Raw genomic sequence first — 13,595 nt, 5'->3', positions numbered from 1 at the left:
TAGGTTTTTTGATCAAGGGAAGGGGAAAATTCGAACTAGGGACCTCCACTTAATAAGGCGTGATCTCCAGCCAAGTGTGCTACCTCTTGAGGTTTGTTTAGACTCACATATGGGATCCTCAAGAATTTGGAAGAACCTTTTGGTTTCTGATTCAAACAAAAAATTTCAGCCTATGAAATACCCTTCGCCTTCAACCTACCCTCTGAATTTTGCAAGAGACCCTGGCTATCAATACTGGTGTCTATAAAAATTTAGCCCACTACTGAGAAAGATAGGAAGAAAGACTTAAAAAAAAAAATATATATATATATATATATATATTTGAAAAAGACATTTAAATTTCCTATCAATTAAATTTAACACAATCCAAGCCCTGACAAACTAGCATCCATGAATCTCAAGTACAATCAATCAGCCATTGTACATCGAGTATTAATTCCCTAAAGAGGTAAAATATACTAAATGCAATTCGAGTGTTTAGGTATTCCTATCTCCGAAAGACACACAACCAACAAAAGCAAATTGATAAATAAAATAGAAGAGGCAGAGAATTAACTAAACCTTTCAAGAAATAAATAAATGTCACTACTGTCAGAGAAAATAATATCTAATATTCACAAATTTAACCAGCTGTAATCCATTTTCCTATGCTCACGCATTTGGTGAGGCATCTATGAAAAGCCAATGTACTAGTCATCTATTATACACGAATAAACTATCAATTAAGATTTTGTAATGCACATGTTTTTCATCTTTGAAGCTGCTCTGAAGCAGGATTGTTGGCGATGGAAGGTGAAGCTGTCCTACCATTCTGCATTCCATTATCAACAGGCACTGCGACTCCCCACTTCCCCTCTAATTCCAAGGGCTCTATAACTTTAACAGATCCATCTGTCATCCCAACAGCCAATTGATTTGGCTCCTGTGGGTGTGCAGTAACAACTAGCGGGGATAGAGTTTGGCTGTTACAGAATGAAACAAAAAAAACATAAAGGATTAAACACCAATATTAATTTCAAACTATGAATTGTTGTTAGTTCGGATATGAGTATGCTATTCACCATCGCCAACAGCCGACTTTTAAATGTATAATAATACCTGTTGGACGATGCCTGGGATAGGTATGCGGATGGGGCAATACGACATCTTAATCTCAGATTATCAGCATCAAATACTCCAATGTTACCATCAGCAAAAGAAGCATAAACTAGTTGGCTGTTGCAGGAATATGTGGCACACGATATGGGTGCAGATAATACATCTTGTGGTACCCACTGCAGTAAAAAAATCATTTTAGTGAGTTTGTCGCCCAATCACCCAAAAAAATAGATTGTTATTCTAAATAACAGCTTTTACCTGCCGAATTCGTTCCATCTTGGAAGCATCATAGACTGCTAGCTGAGTCTCATGGCACACCAACATGTGGACTTGATCAGAGTGGAACTGCACACGAGTGTCACCAACAGGCATCCTTCCCGCAGGTAGTTGAATTGTAATTGATTTCCTCTTCTCCCAAGATTCAGTGTTCCAAAAGCAAATCTGCAAAAAATAATTCATTGAAATAGTACCAACAATAAAAGGGGTGGAACATATCAAAAGGCATAAGAACCACTAGTGAAATTTATTTTCATATCAGTAAGATCTTTAGAAAAGATATAAGAAAAAAAATATTCTATAAAGACTCGCACTGAGATAAGCACATGGAGATGCAAGAAATATTTGAACAGTCTAAATCTTAGATGTCTCAGAGAATGTATTGATAATCAGACTAGTCTAAGAATATCAAGACATATCCAGGACAAAAGAAAGTTAGAAGAAAAAAAGAACGATGTCTCTAAGCACAAACAGACATTTATTGATCTACATAGCTTGGTCTTATTGTTTCAAGACACATCAGACCTCACCCCCATTTGCAAGCAACAAAAATCATAAACAACAAAAGTAAAAATGATAAAGACGGAATAAAACAGAAGAATCATGGTGCAACATACCTGGGCATCAGCACCTGTTGAAACCAGGACATTAAGGTTGGAGGAAAAAGCTAAACCAGTAATACGCTTCTGGTGACCTTTCAATTTTGTTTTGACCTAACAGGAAGAGCAGTCAACTTGTAACTGATGATCAACACAGCAGTTCAGATCCATAACATGAGACATAAGATGATGCTTAAATTAATTACCTCATCCACCCTAACATTGTAGATGTGAATGGTTGAGTCTTCCATTCCAATTGCTAAGATGTTATTATCTTGGGGATGAAAAGCAAGGAAGGTTGAGGCAGGTGGAGGTGCCATAAAAGTAGTCATTACCTGCAAATCAACATAATTTCAAGTTCCAACCCAAATACATACTGAGTTAATGCTAACAAAATTCACAACACCTACAGATTGCACAAAAGATCACAGTATTACATGCATAATTGTGTCATATTACAATTAATTTACCTTAAAAGTCATCATATTGAACAGTGAAACTTTTCCCCCACAGGCAGACATTACATAGGAATCATTCTTTGAGAGTGCTATGCACGGAACTGCCTCTTCATAATTCTCTGGGACATCATTAGTCATAACAAGACCGGTGTTTGGTAGCCAATGTTGTGGAACAATGCTGGCAGTGGCCTACAAACCCAAAGAGTCAGAAAGATTATCATGTTAATTTGCCATAAGTATACTGCATAAACTATGCAAATATAATCATATAATACGTACATAAATGTACAGTGTTCCTTTCAAAGCTTAACAGGAAAATATATGCAATCATGCATCATTTATATTTACACCTATGTTTAGATATTTGTAAGCATATGTCCATCACCTTTCCACTTGGGTTTTGTTCATTACGGCTCCACTTCCATAGCTTCTGGACTCCATTAAAACCAAGCGCAAGAATGCCAAAACCAGAATTTGTATAAAGAAGTCGAGCAACCTAAAAACAAATGAGGCCTTTTTTAAATTACAAACTTAATAGCATGAGATCTATTACATCAAGATATGAAATTAAAATCAATATAAAAGTTAGAAATAAAATAATAACTAACCTTGTTATCTGGATCTGTACTATCTGGCATGGTAATTGCTCGACACTGAACAGGTTCAACAATTTCAACGAGCTCCCAAGCTTTGGTTTTATCAGATACATCATCTAAACTTTTTTGCCTTTCTACGCTTCTACTGATCGGATCAATTCCATTCTACAACAAACAATGATCAGATTTAATGCAAATACAACAAAATTATTCAAAATCCTAGAAGACAACTTAATTAAACTGGCAACATTCAACTATGGCTATCACATCACTTCACTAAGAGGCAATGGCTGTAGATTTGGTCTTTGGACCAAATGGCATCTCTTCCCCTGTAAAAAAAACTACGTTGAATATTTTGAGCTCATTCCAGCCAATCAATAGTCATTCAGTCATTGTTGTCACTAATTAATATTTCAGAAGAGAACCCCAATCTTTGATGTAAGTCATTAATATAGCATACAAGGATGGGAGTAGGCCTTGCAGGAGAGCTTCTGTCTACGCATTCCACTTTAGCAATGACCGGATTGATGTTTCCAACCATTGCAGATCTAAATACCTGATCCATGAACATACAACAAACCAAGTTCTGACCAAATATAGATCAAGCAATTTTTTTTTTTTTTTTTTTGGGGGGGGGGGGGGGGGGGGGGGGGGGGGGTGGTGTTGGGAGTGGAAGATAATGACCTTCATCTCAGTAGGTGCTCTGGATGCTTCATATGATCGAGCTTGAATTGCTCTCAAGGTTCTGATACCATCTGCATTTGCAAGAATCTTGAACCCATTGTCTGCCGTAGTAACAACAAGCAGATTTCCCTCCTTATTGAATCTCAAGCAAGGAAGACCCTGCATGTATCCCAACAACAATGTCAAACAATGGACTTCAAACTAAATGTATCTTCAAATGAAAACTATCTACAAAACTCACGGGAAGCCCGCCATCAGCTTCTATACTAGTGATAACATTATTACTGTCCATATCCCAAAACTTTATCTGGTTATCTTCACCAGCAGCCAAAAAGTGATTTTTTGTTGTGTCAAATTGCACAACACCATTAGACTTCTTTCTAAACCCAGAATATGTCCTCTTTATTGCTCCTTCACTCTCATTCCATTCAACTAGGAAAGAGTCCCCATCTTTACTCGTCCCACAAGAGAACAATCTGAGATTTGAGAGAAGATAGATATAATTCATATATCAGTTATGATAAACACACAAATAAAACAGGATAACTTACTACCTCCACAATGTTGCTCTTTATTTACTTACCTGCTTCCATCAGCACTGTAGAGCATTCTGGTGCACCACTGTCCAGGAGCATCATAGTCAACTCTTGAGCCCACATTGTCATACAACCAAGCCTTAATTTTCCCATCAATAGCTGTTGAAAATATAAACTGCAAAGATTTGGATAGAGACAATGACATGAGGAAGGTGCATCAAACTTCAAATTTGAGCAGAAAATTATTTTCGCAATCTTGCTTAATTCTAATAATAATATAGACAGAATTCAAGACATGGATCAAAATCAAAATTACAACACTTTTATTCCATTATCTTTCATGCTGTACCCAGGAGTTCACTTAAGTTGTTGTAACAAAGGCTTCTGAAATTATGGACTCTAAAGCAATATCAACGCACCACCAGTATTTCCTCAACCAATCACTAGTATTGCAGTAAAATTTATTATTGAATAGAAGAAAAAATTAAGCTCGTCCCTTAAAAATGATCTCTTATACTTTGCATGTTATAGTAGTTTCTATCCAAACATTGACAGATGATGTGTCTTACCTGAATATTTTCCTTGTGGTGAGGACAAATAGAATAAACAGGTGCTTCATGACCTTCAAAGCAAAAAAGAATTCTTCCAGCCAAATCCCATACCTGTTAAATTTCTTACAATTTCAGAAAAAAGGAAAAACTCATCAAGCTTAACAAAATTAAATACACTAGCTGCTTTTTCTTGCCCTTACCTTGACTAACTTATCATTTCCACAAGTTACAACACATAATTGCTTATTTGGGTGTGAGAATGCTAAATCATTTACACTACCAAAATGAGCATCAATCTGCAAGAAAGCAGAGTGCAAACATCAGGATGCCATTGCAAATAATGTTGTTGGATAAATATCAAAAAACGAATTGAAACATGCCTCCAAATGCTGGCGTAGATCATTAGGCCCCTGGTAAGCAAACAAATGTACCAAATGTTTTGTAAATGCAACCCCTGCAACAATAATAGAAGCACTTTAGAGAAGCACAAATATGCACCCAATTGATGCAATATTTATCACTGGGCATACCAATCAAATTTCCATCAGGACTCCATGAAACACGGCTGACAGATATTGATGAATCTCTGGCAAAGGCAGCCTGTAAGGAAATCTCAATTACAAACATCCATCATGTAATTGATTCAAATTCCTTGAGTAAAAGTTAAGAATTGACAAGCAGAAACATCAAATGAAACAAATGATCTAAACAACATCCTAAAGTTTGGAACAACATTCATTGAGTAATATTTATATGGTAGTACTAGTGGCAGTGTCAGAACTAGTGGTTGCTAAGGGAGAAAAGCTACTCAAGAAGAATAAGAAGAGTAAAAAATCCTCATAACCTGAATGAACAGATCATGAGAGGAAAGGATTCAGGTAATTTCAACCTGAAAGGTCTAAAACAGGCTTCATTCATTCCAGATACCTTCCAAAAATAATAATACATACCCTATGACACAGCCAAACTAATGTTGTTAGTTACCAAAAAACCCAAAAAAGTTCTCAATGGACAAAGATTGGGAGAGAAGGGGAAACAAGTTGTATATGGTGGAAAACTAAGGGAAAAGTGGCACTCAAATCATCTAGATTTCTCTTAGTTGATTAAGCAGTAGATGAGGCAATGGCTGAAATAGTTGTGATTGCCCCTCCCCTCTTTCAAATATATATATATATAAAGAAAAATGGGGGCCAAAGTTCAAGCCTCATTGAGCACCTATTTTGAGAAAAATTAGACTTAAGTTGACTACCCAATAATTTTTATATATAGCTTGAATTCAAAATAGCAGCAGAGATAATAGTAAAGGTTTGGAGCAGCAGCAGCAATGGTCATACTGGGGCTAAGAATACTTGCAACAGAAGCAACAGCAATAACATAACTAGCACCAGAAAATGTACTAGCAGTATTATTAAACATGCATTTAAAAATAGTATTAGCCAAAAATTAAGATAAATTTATCCTAGTCATGGTGGAAAAAGTATTAGCCTGTTATAATATATATAGTCTGGCCTTCCTTAAGATCAGAACTTGAAAAAGATTATATATAAAAAAGGTGATGTTCAGGCACTCACAAACCATGTGCTAAAAAAAGGAAATCAAGAATCAGAGTTTAAACTTATTGATTCAAGGATGAGATATAGACCTGACAAGGCTGAGAACAAGCATTGTAATCACATATCTTGAATGCCTTTGATACCAGTTTTTCTCGCAGTCCAACATCCCACAGCGCAATTTCACCATTGCTGCAACCAACTACTCAAAACATATCTATCAAGTCAGATAAGGGATTGAACCTACATCAAAACTAAATGATACAAACAGGACTCCAAATTCATATTAACTTGACATACAAATTTTCTGTACTGTTAACATTTATGTTTTTGATAAATGGTGGTTAACATTTATCTTACCAGCAAGTAATGTCTGATGAGAAGGGTGAAAATCCATGCTTGTCACAGACGACCCCTGATGGATGGTGCAAGCAACGGTTCTTGGTAGGTCATCAAGTGACCAGGAAACATGTTGGGGGGGAGCAGGATACGTGCCCTGAATGCAGAAATTAAAGACCTCGTCATTAGACGTAATGAGAATGTTTAGAAACACAACCACAAAACCCATAAAAGAATCCAGAACAGAATATAAACAAATTCAAGCCACTTATCACAATACATCATCAACAGGTTGTGCAGTCCGCAGACGTTTGATTAGTTGTTCATGATCAGAGTTTTGATAATCTATCATTCCAAGAGCAGTTGAAGATGGTCTTGGATGCTTCAAAACGGAAACTGTTAAGAGGGACAAAAAAAAAAAAGAGGTGAGAAATTCCAATGAAGAAATACAAAGAACTAGAACTAGTTTCTGTTGTCTGATCATCCAAAAAAAGATGCCCAGTCATTTCAACAGCTGCAGCTCTGTTTGTATCAAGTGCCGGACAAAAATGAAGATGACCAAGAACCCAAATAGCCAATCCACCCAAACTCAAAAGGCAGGTGTTGGAGGGAGATCCAAAAGTAGAAACTTCAACAAAAATTGACATCGTGTCCCAAAATTTAAAAACATGGAGACAAGTATTATTAAGAATTAGATGAATCTAGGTGAACCAGTGTCATAATTATCAACATATTTGCAAGTGCTACAGTGGTAGCTCCAATGACAGTTAAGACCTAACCTTGATTGGATGGAACAGATAATGATGAAGCAGCAACAACAGCAGATTGAACAGATGAGGGGGGATTGGCATTTGCCATCCATCCTGCTAAAGCACTAGCATTGGCAGACGCTGCAGCTGGTGGAAAAGCCTACACATATATAACAAGACAAAAGGCATCCTATGGTTAGAACCAGATTACAGAAGTCATTAAAATTGATAATTTAAAACCATTTGGAAAGCTATGATCATATTCGTACCCCATGTACTCCAAGAGGAACATAAGTTGAAGGCTTTGCAATGGCTGCAACTGGAAGAGTAACTGGAGTAGGTGCACGGGCCCCATTCTGTTGAGAACATGCATGGTCAGTGAACAAGGTCTTGATGTCAGGATTTGGCCTTGGGTTCTTGCACAGCTGATGCTGCCAGTTTAGGCTGCATAAACCATAACCGAACACTTCAGGACCCAAAAATAAATTAATCAGACTCAACGCTGCAAAACACTATACTATTATACACACAAACATGTATAAATACATACATAAATATGTGTGTAGACAGATAGATAGACGTACACCAATTTATTCATCCATCTCTCTCTCTCTCTCTCTAGATAGATAGATAGATGAAATTCATTAATGTGAGCATAGAAAAAGTAAAATCACCTTTGATTGATTAGAGTACGCAAGCGGGATGCCTTCAAAGTGGGAAAAACGAGCTTCTCTCGAAACAGAGGATTTGATTCTATAAGTTTTTTAAGCTCTACCAACATTATGCTTCGAGCCGACTTAGTATCACCATACTTGGATAACTGCTCATTTTCCCTGCATTAACCAAAACCCCAATTAAGATACGTCTCAATTTCCTTTCTTCTTCTTTTTCCCTTAATTAAAAACCATGAAATCTACCCTTTATAATACATGATCTAAAATTATTCAAATACCTGAAGTTCTCAAGAGTCAAAAGCTGAGTAATTTCTTTGAACAGTTCTTCATTAAATGTAGAAAAAACTTTCAAATCCTTCACCAATATCTCTACAGCCTTCGCTCTGTCATTCCTGAACACATTCTTATAATTTAATTCGCAATACAAACAAACAAACAAAAAAACCCAAAAAAATACATAGCACAACATAATATAATAAACAATTAAACATAAACAAACATACACACATACAAAAAAAAAAAAATATATATATATATATATATATAGTAAATTAAAGTACCTGTCAAGAGCTTCAAGATACTTTTGCTTTCTAATCTCGAAGAAAATCTTCATGGAGTATCGATTATCATCGACTTTGGTAAATCCAGAGAGGTACTTCTCCACCTCATCCCACTCACCAGCCAAAGCTCTCTCTTCAAAGTACTTCATGTTGAATAAGAACCCCGACTCTTGCTCCAGCCTACCCACAACAACAACAAAAAACGACATGCCGTTTTCAAAACCCACATCAAAAAAATACAAAAACACATAAAACCCAGAAACCAAAAAAAAAAAAACACCAAAACAAAATTAACAAAAAAAAAAAAAAAAGTAGCTTACTTGTGAACAGTCTCCTTGAATTTCTCTTCCTCGAGAAATTGAAGAATCAGAAACACCAATTCTCTGCTTAAAGATGTCATCTCTGATGCGAAAAAAAAAATTCAAGATTTGAGTGCTAGGGTTTGTGAATTTGAGAGAGAAAGAAAAAAAAAAAAACGACGGCGTTTTTTTTTAGGGGTTTTATTTTACGGTGGAAAAACGGTCGTACTTGTTGGACTGGTTTCTAGGGTTTGTGTTTTTTCCATACTTTTGATTGTGTGTCGTTTCAACGAGAACAGTGTGTGTGTGTGTGTCTGTGTTTTTGTGTGTTTAAGAATGAAAAAGCTGCTTAGCGAAAATTTAGACTTGTATTTATAGACAGAGAAACAGAAAGAGATACGACTTGTTCTTTCTTTTCTTTTCTTTTCTCAGTTTTCTCTCTCTATCTCTATAACACTTTATTCGATGCAATTTTTTGCAGGGTTTCAGTTTTTATTACACACCGACTTATCAGTGATATGTACGAGTGTTTATTGATTTACGAGGTGATATGTACATGTGCTTATCGATTCTTTTTAAAGTGCATTGAAAGTATGGTGGTTGGGGTTTGATTCAGTGATTCTCGGTAATCGGTTCCTAAAAAAAAAAAAAAAACTTAAAACTAGGAGCAGTTATTTATGTATCGCTTTTTGTCATAGAATAAGCCGCAATAGATTTTTTTTTTTTTTTCTTTTTTTGTAAAATTACATTTTTAATCACTAAGTAGGTAACAACTTTTCTTTTTCTTTTTTTTCGGAGAAAGAGTAGGTAACAATTTTTTTTTTAAATTTATTTTTATTATAGAGTGGTAACAAGTTAAGTTTTATGTTTTAGGGGGTAATTATAATAAGTACCATAACTTTTACCATAATTATTCTATATATTAAATAATGACTGACTATTTGTCACTTTCACATAAATTTATTATTTTTTTCCACCACTTACAGTCTACCACACCTATATGAACAGTAGTGGCACAAGTTGTAACATTTTATATGGTCTTAGAATTTTTGGTGTTTTAGCAAGGGAGTAATGTTAGAGAGAGATATATATATATATATATTTAATTACAAACTGCTAATTTGGTAAGTAGTTATTGATAAATGAAAAAGTTATGTTCATGGTAAGTAATAAGAAGTTTGTTACATCAATAGTTTGTAAAAATATTGTAAAATAGTTTGTAACTGTAACATTACTTTTTAGCAAAGAACACCCTCCTTATCAAGGGCTAACAGTTCAACCACCACAAGCAGCAAGCAATCAAACCAAACAAAATTAGAAGAAGGAATTTTCAAGCTTAAAGAACTTGCATTAGTGCTTTTATAATAGAAGAATAACCACATTTTAGCCAACTAATGTCAAAATAACTGTAGCAACCATTATTTTTACACAACTGTATATGGAATAGTATAGATGAATTTTGGCAATAATTAGTTAAAATATGATATTTTTTTCTATTACCCTATATATAAAGGGTTGTGTTAACAGGCACCACACGGTGCTCGTTAAGCACACTTTTTCCTGACACAATTTGTGTCTTTTTTTTTTAATTTATGTCACTTTTTTAGTTTTGTAGGTATTATTTCAGACTTTTTTTTTCAATTTATGTCACTTTTTCAATTTTGTAGGTATTATTCCATTTATAAAACTTTGTTACTAAGTTTTAACATATTAAAATAAGTTATCGCAAAGAGATACGACAAAAACATGCCTTTTGGGACCCTAACAAAATGACATGCAAAGTTATGCCCCATCATTTCGAGGTGGGGTGGGTGGGGGTCTAAACAAAATTGGTAAATTACATTTAAAGCCTTGTACACTAGAGGTAATTGCAAATTTATTTACATAGTTTCAAAATTTTCAAATTAATTTCAACACTTAAGGCTATAACGAAATAAACCCTATAATTTCATTAATTTCAAAGTGAATCAGTATTTTTTTTTAAATTGTATCGATATAGACCCTAAAATCAAACTCGAAATGCTTAGGGTTTAAATTATTACAATGTTAAAAGTCCATGATTCAATTTTAAATTGGTAAAACTATAAAGTTTAACTTGTATCTGTAAAGTTTAACTTGTAACAATTAAAAAATATATATACAAGATAGTATTATGATCCTAGTGTCCACATGGATTAAGTGTAAGTTTAACCATGTGTTTATAAGCTCTTGAGTACCTTCCCTTTGAAAGCTGGTTTTCAAAGGTGAGTTTTATCCATGGATTTCTAACAGATTTAAATTCTATTATAACATAATCTAAATGTATATATATGTGGAACTCTCTCATGGAACTTAAACCTCAACCCTTACCCCTCCTCACACACAATAACTTTGTATTTATAGAGTGACCATAACGTCAAAGGCGCGTGGTGGTACTTGTAACAATTTTAAACTTTTAGGTTTAATAACACTTTTGAAACTATAGCTTATTTTGAAACCATCTAGGAAATAAAAGGGTATAAAATGTGTGTGTAACCCACTAACTAATATTGTATGAAGTTTATGTATGTGTGTCATCCACTGTTCAATATGTTACCAATGACTTTATAACATGAGCCCCCACCTAAAGCAAAAGTAAGGGGGACAAAAATTTCCCGTATTGTCTTGTTTTGCCTTGAATGAGTTTTCCTAGTCTCAAAGAGATGATGGTTGAGTTTTGCGCATCTAGCACTGCATATCTATAGATAATTTCTTTTATTTTATTTATCTATAAAATAATCAATTTAAAATTTAATACATATCCTATATTATAATTCATGTATATATTATATTATCATCCCTGTAAACACTTGTTTTTTCTCTCATTTGGCACTCTTGTGACCACCCCCTCCCCCTTTCACTTTCATCTATACCTCATTAATGCTAAAATAACCTCATTAGGGATTAAAAAAACACCTTAAACCCACCTTGACCCCAACTTGCCCCGCTCTTGCCTTGCACATATTGTTTCCCCCCTAAGAGGTGATGGGGCACTCCTGATCCAACTTCATCCTACCTCGTTGCTATCCATACGCAAAATTAACCCTAAACTCAAGATTTGCAAGGTTTAACAAGCTCATATTGAGAAAGATAATCTTTAGCTAAGTTAAGTAGAAATCAAATATATAAAGCCTAGAGAAGCATGTCTAATAATCCTTCACCATCTAAACCAAAAAAAAAAAAAACACACACACACACACATACACACACAAAATGATAACTAAAACCCGTAGGCCATATTTCAACAGTACAAAGTTAGGCATGTATTGGCATGCCTTCAAGGTTGTTGAATCATAATTTAGGTTAAGATCCTACTATTTTAATGATTGGATAGTGCTACAATGTTTAACTAATATGATCAAGATAAGATTTTAGATCTAAATCATGGGATTAGGGTCACAATCTCACCCAATCCTTTCACACGTTTATAACTTAGTATTTGGACATTTTAAGTAAACTTAGAGGGGGGAAAAATTGGAAACAAATCCATCAATTCTCCAAGATAAAAACCCATAGCCCTAACTAACATCATATGTATTAGAATTTTTGTTATCATATGTTGAATTAATATATAAACTCTTTCTCTCTCTCTCATATTGAAAGCACAAAATAAAAATGAAGGCAATATAATGTAATGCTTAATTAACTTTTTTTTTTATAGAAAGTTTCAACTTATGGCGTCCACTCTTGATGATAACTTTTAATCATCAGATCAAGATACCAATCGGTTTTTGGTATAGATGAGAATTGAACCCCAAATCTCTTATTTAACTATCAGAGACTTTACCAGTTAAGCTAATTGGAACCCACTAATGATTGATTAACTTATATACTTAATTGAATTAATGCTTTTAAAATCAAAACTCATGTTGATGCTATTGTTATAAACTTATATAATATTCTATAAAATAAAAACTTATTTATATTTATTATATGATATTTACTTATATATAATTATATATTATCAATTTTATTTTCTATTATAGAATATTTTATAACCTATGTTAAAGATTCTTTTTTTTTTGGTTGAAGATATGCTGATGATTCTTGAACACAATTATTACCGGTGATTTTATTTTATTTATTTATTTTTTTAAGCATGATATTGTAGTTCTTAATCTGATTTGGGAGGCCATCCTACCGATTCTTATAATAGGGTATCAATTTTAATAACAATGCATGCCCCTCGCAATGGCACTACCAATCAATCCAAAGTCCAAACCAGTGTTTTGCGAGGATAAGGCCAAATGTTTAGTACCTTTGGTGACTCCGATAGTCTGCAAAAAAATGAATGAAATTAGCCATCTTATGAATTATGATATAATCTCACTTGGAGTAATAACAATACTAACAAAGTATTGGTTGTTTCTCCTATGTTTACCCAATATTATTTGGCTATTATTACTAAGCATAATCAGCCAAAAGACAAGTATAGCAGCAGGTACATAAAAGCACTCCAAAAGCATTAAAGGCCACAACATTATTTGTCCTAAATTAACAATACTCTCCTAATACAATTGTAAAAGCCAACAGACAACAGTAATGGAGAGAGAGACAAACATATGATTTTATGAGTTTCTAAATTACATCAACTGGTTGTTAGTTGGA

At 34.2% G+C, this 13,595-nt stretch overlaps 1 protein-coding gene across 3 annotated transcripts; it reads right to left on the bottom strand.

Annotated features, from left to right (window-relative positions):
- Nucleotides 1-546: 546 nt before the first annotated feature.
- On the bottom strand, nt 547-9,428 carry LOC115994221 (topless-related protein 2). Of its 3 annotated transcripts, none has more exons than XM_031118281.1 (25): nt 8,991-9,428; nt 8,671-8,850; nt 8,389-8,502; nt 8,111-8,269; nt 7,706-7,880; nt 7,467-7,596; nt 6,968-7,083; nt 6,709-6,844; nt 6,441-6,550; nt 5,329-5,410; nt 5,179-5,252; nt 4,999-5,094; nt 4,817-4,909; nt 4,295-4,422; nt 3,953-4,187; nt 3,712-3,870; nt 3,488-3,583; nt 3,040-3,192; nt 2,817-2,927; nt 2,444-2,620; nt 2,180-2,308; nt 1,992-2,087; nt 1,357-1,539; nt 1,099-1,274; nt 547-962 (listed from the first exon to the last, which is right to left on the bottom strand). In XM_031118281.1, exons 1-25 carry the CDS (start codon nt 9,068-9,070, stop codon nt 749-751), a joined length of 3,402 nt encoding a protein of 1,133 aa, XP_030974141.1. In that variant the 5' UTR covers nt 9,071-9,428; the 3' UTR covers nt 547-748. The 3 variants fall into 3 exon arrangements, with proteins under 3 accessions (XP_030974141.1, XP_030974142.1, XP_030974144.1); XM_031118282.1 differs by having other exon boundaries at nt 5,329-5,398; nt 8,991-9,427; XM_031118284.1 differs by lacking the exon at nt 3,488-3,583 and having other exon boundaries at nt 5,329-5,398; nt 8,991-9,426.
- Nucleotides 9,429-13,595: the final 4,167 nt, after the last annotated feature.

This window comes from Quercus lobata, chromosome 6, assembly GCF_001633185.2.
Source record: "Quercus lobata isolate SW786 chromosome 6, ValleyOak3.0 Primary Assembly, whole genome shotgun sequence".
Taxonomy (NCBI): Eukaryota; Viridiplantae; Streptophyta; class Magnoliopsida; order Fagales; family Fagaceae; genus Quercus; species Quercus lobata.
The sequence above is the reverse complement of the archived record's forward strand: the minus strand, read 5'-3'. Positions and strand labels throughout refer to the sequence as shown.

Excerpts from the sequence above, each read along its gene's own strand:
- LOC115994221 (XM_031118281.1), bottom strand. The coding sequence starts at position 9,070 with ATGACATCTTTAAGCAGAGAATTGGTGTTTCTGATTCTTCAATTTCTC. Across the intron at positions 3,193-3,487 it reads CAAGGCCTACTCCCATCCTT|AATGGAATTGATCCGATCAG; the intron begins GTATGCTATATT and ends TGTTTGTTGTAG. Across the intron at positions 1,540-1,991 it reads CAACAGGTGCTGATGCCCAG|ATTTGCTTTTGGAACACTGA; the intron begins GTATGTTGCACC and ends TATTTTTTGCAG.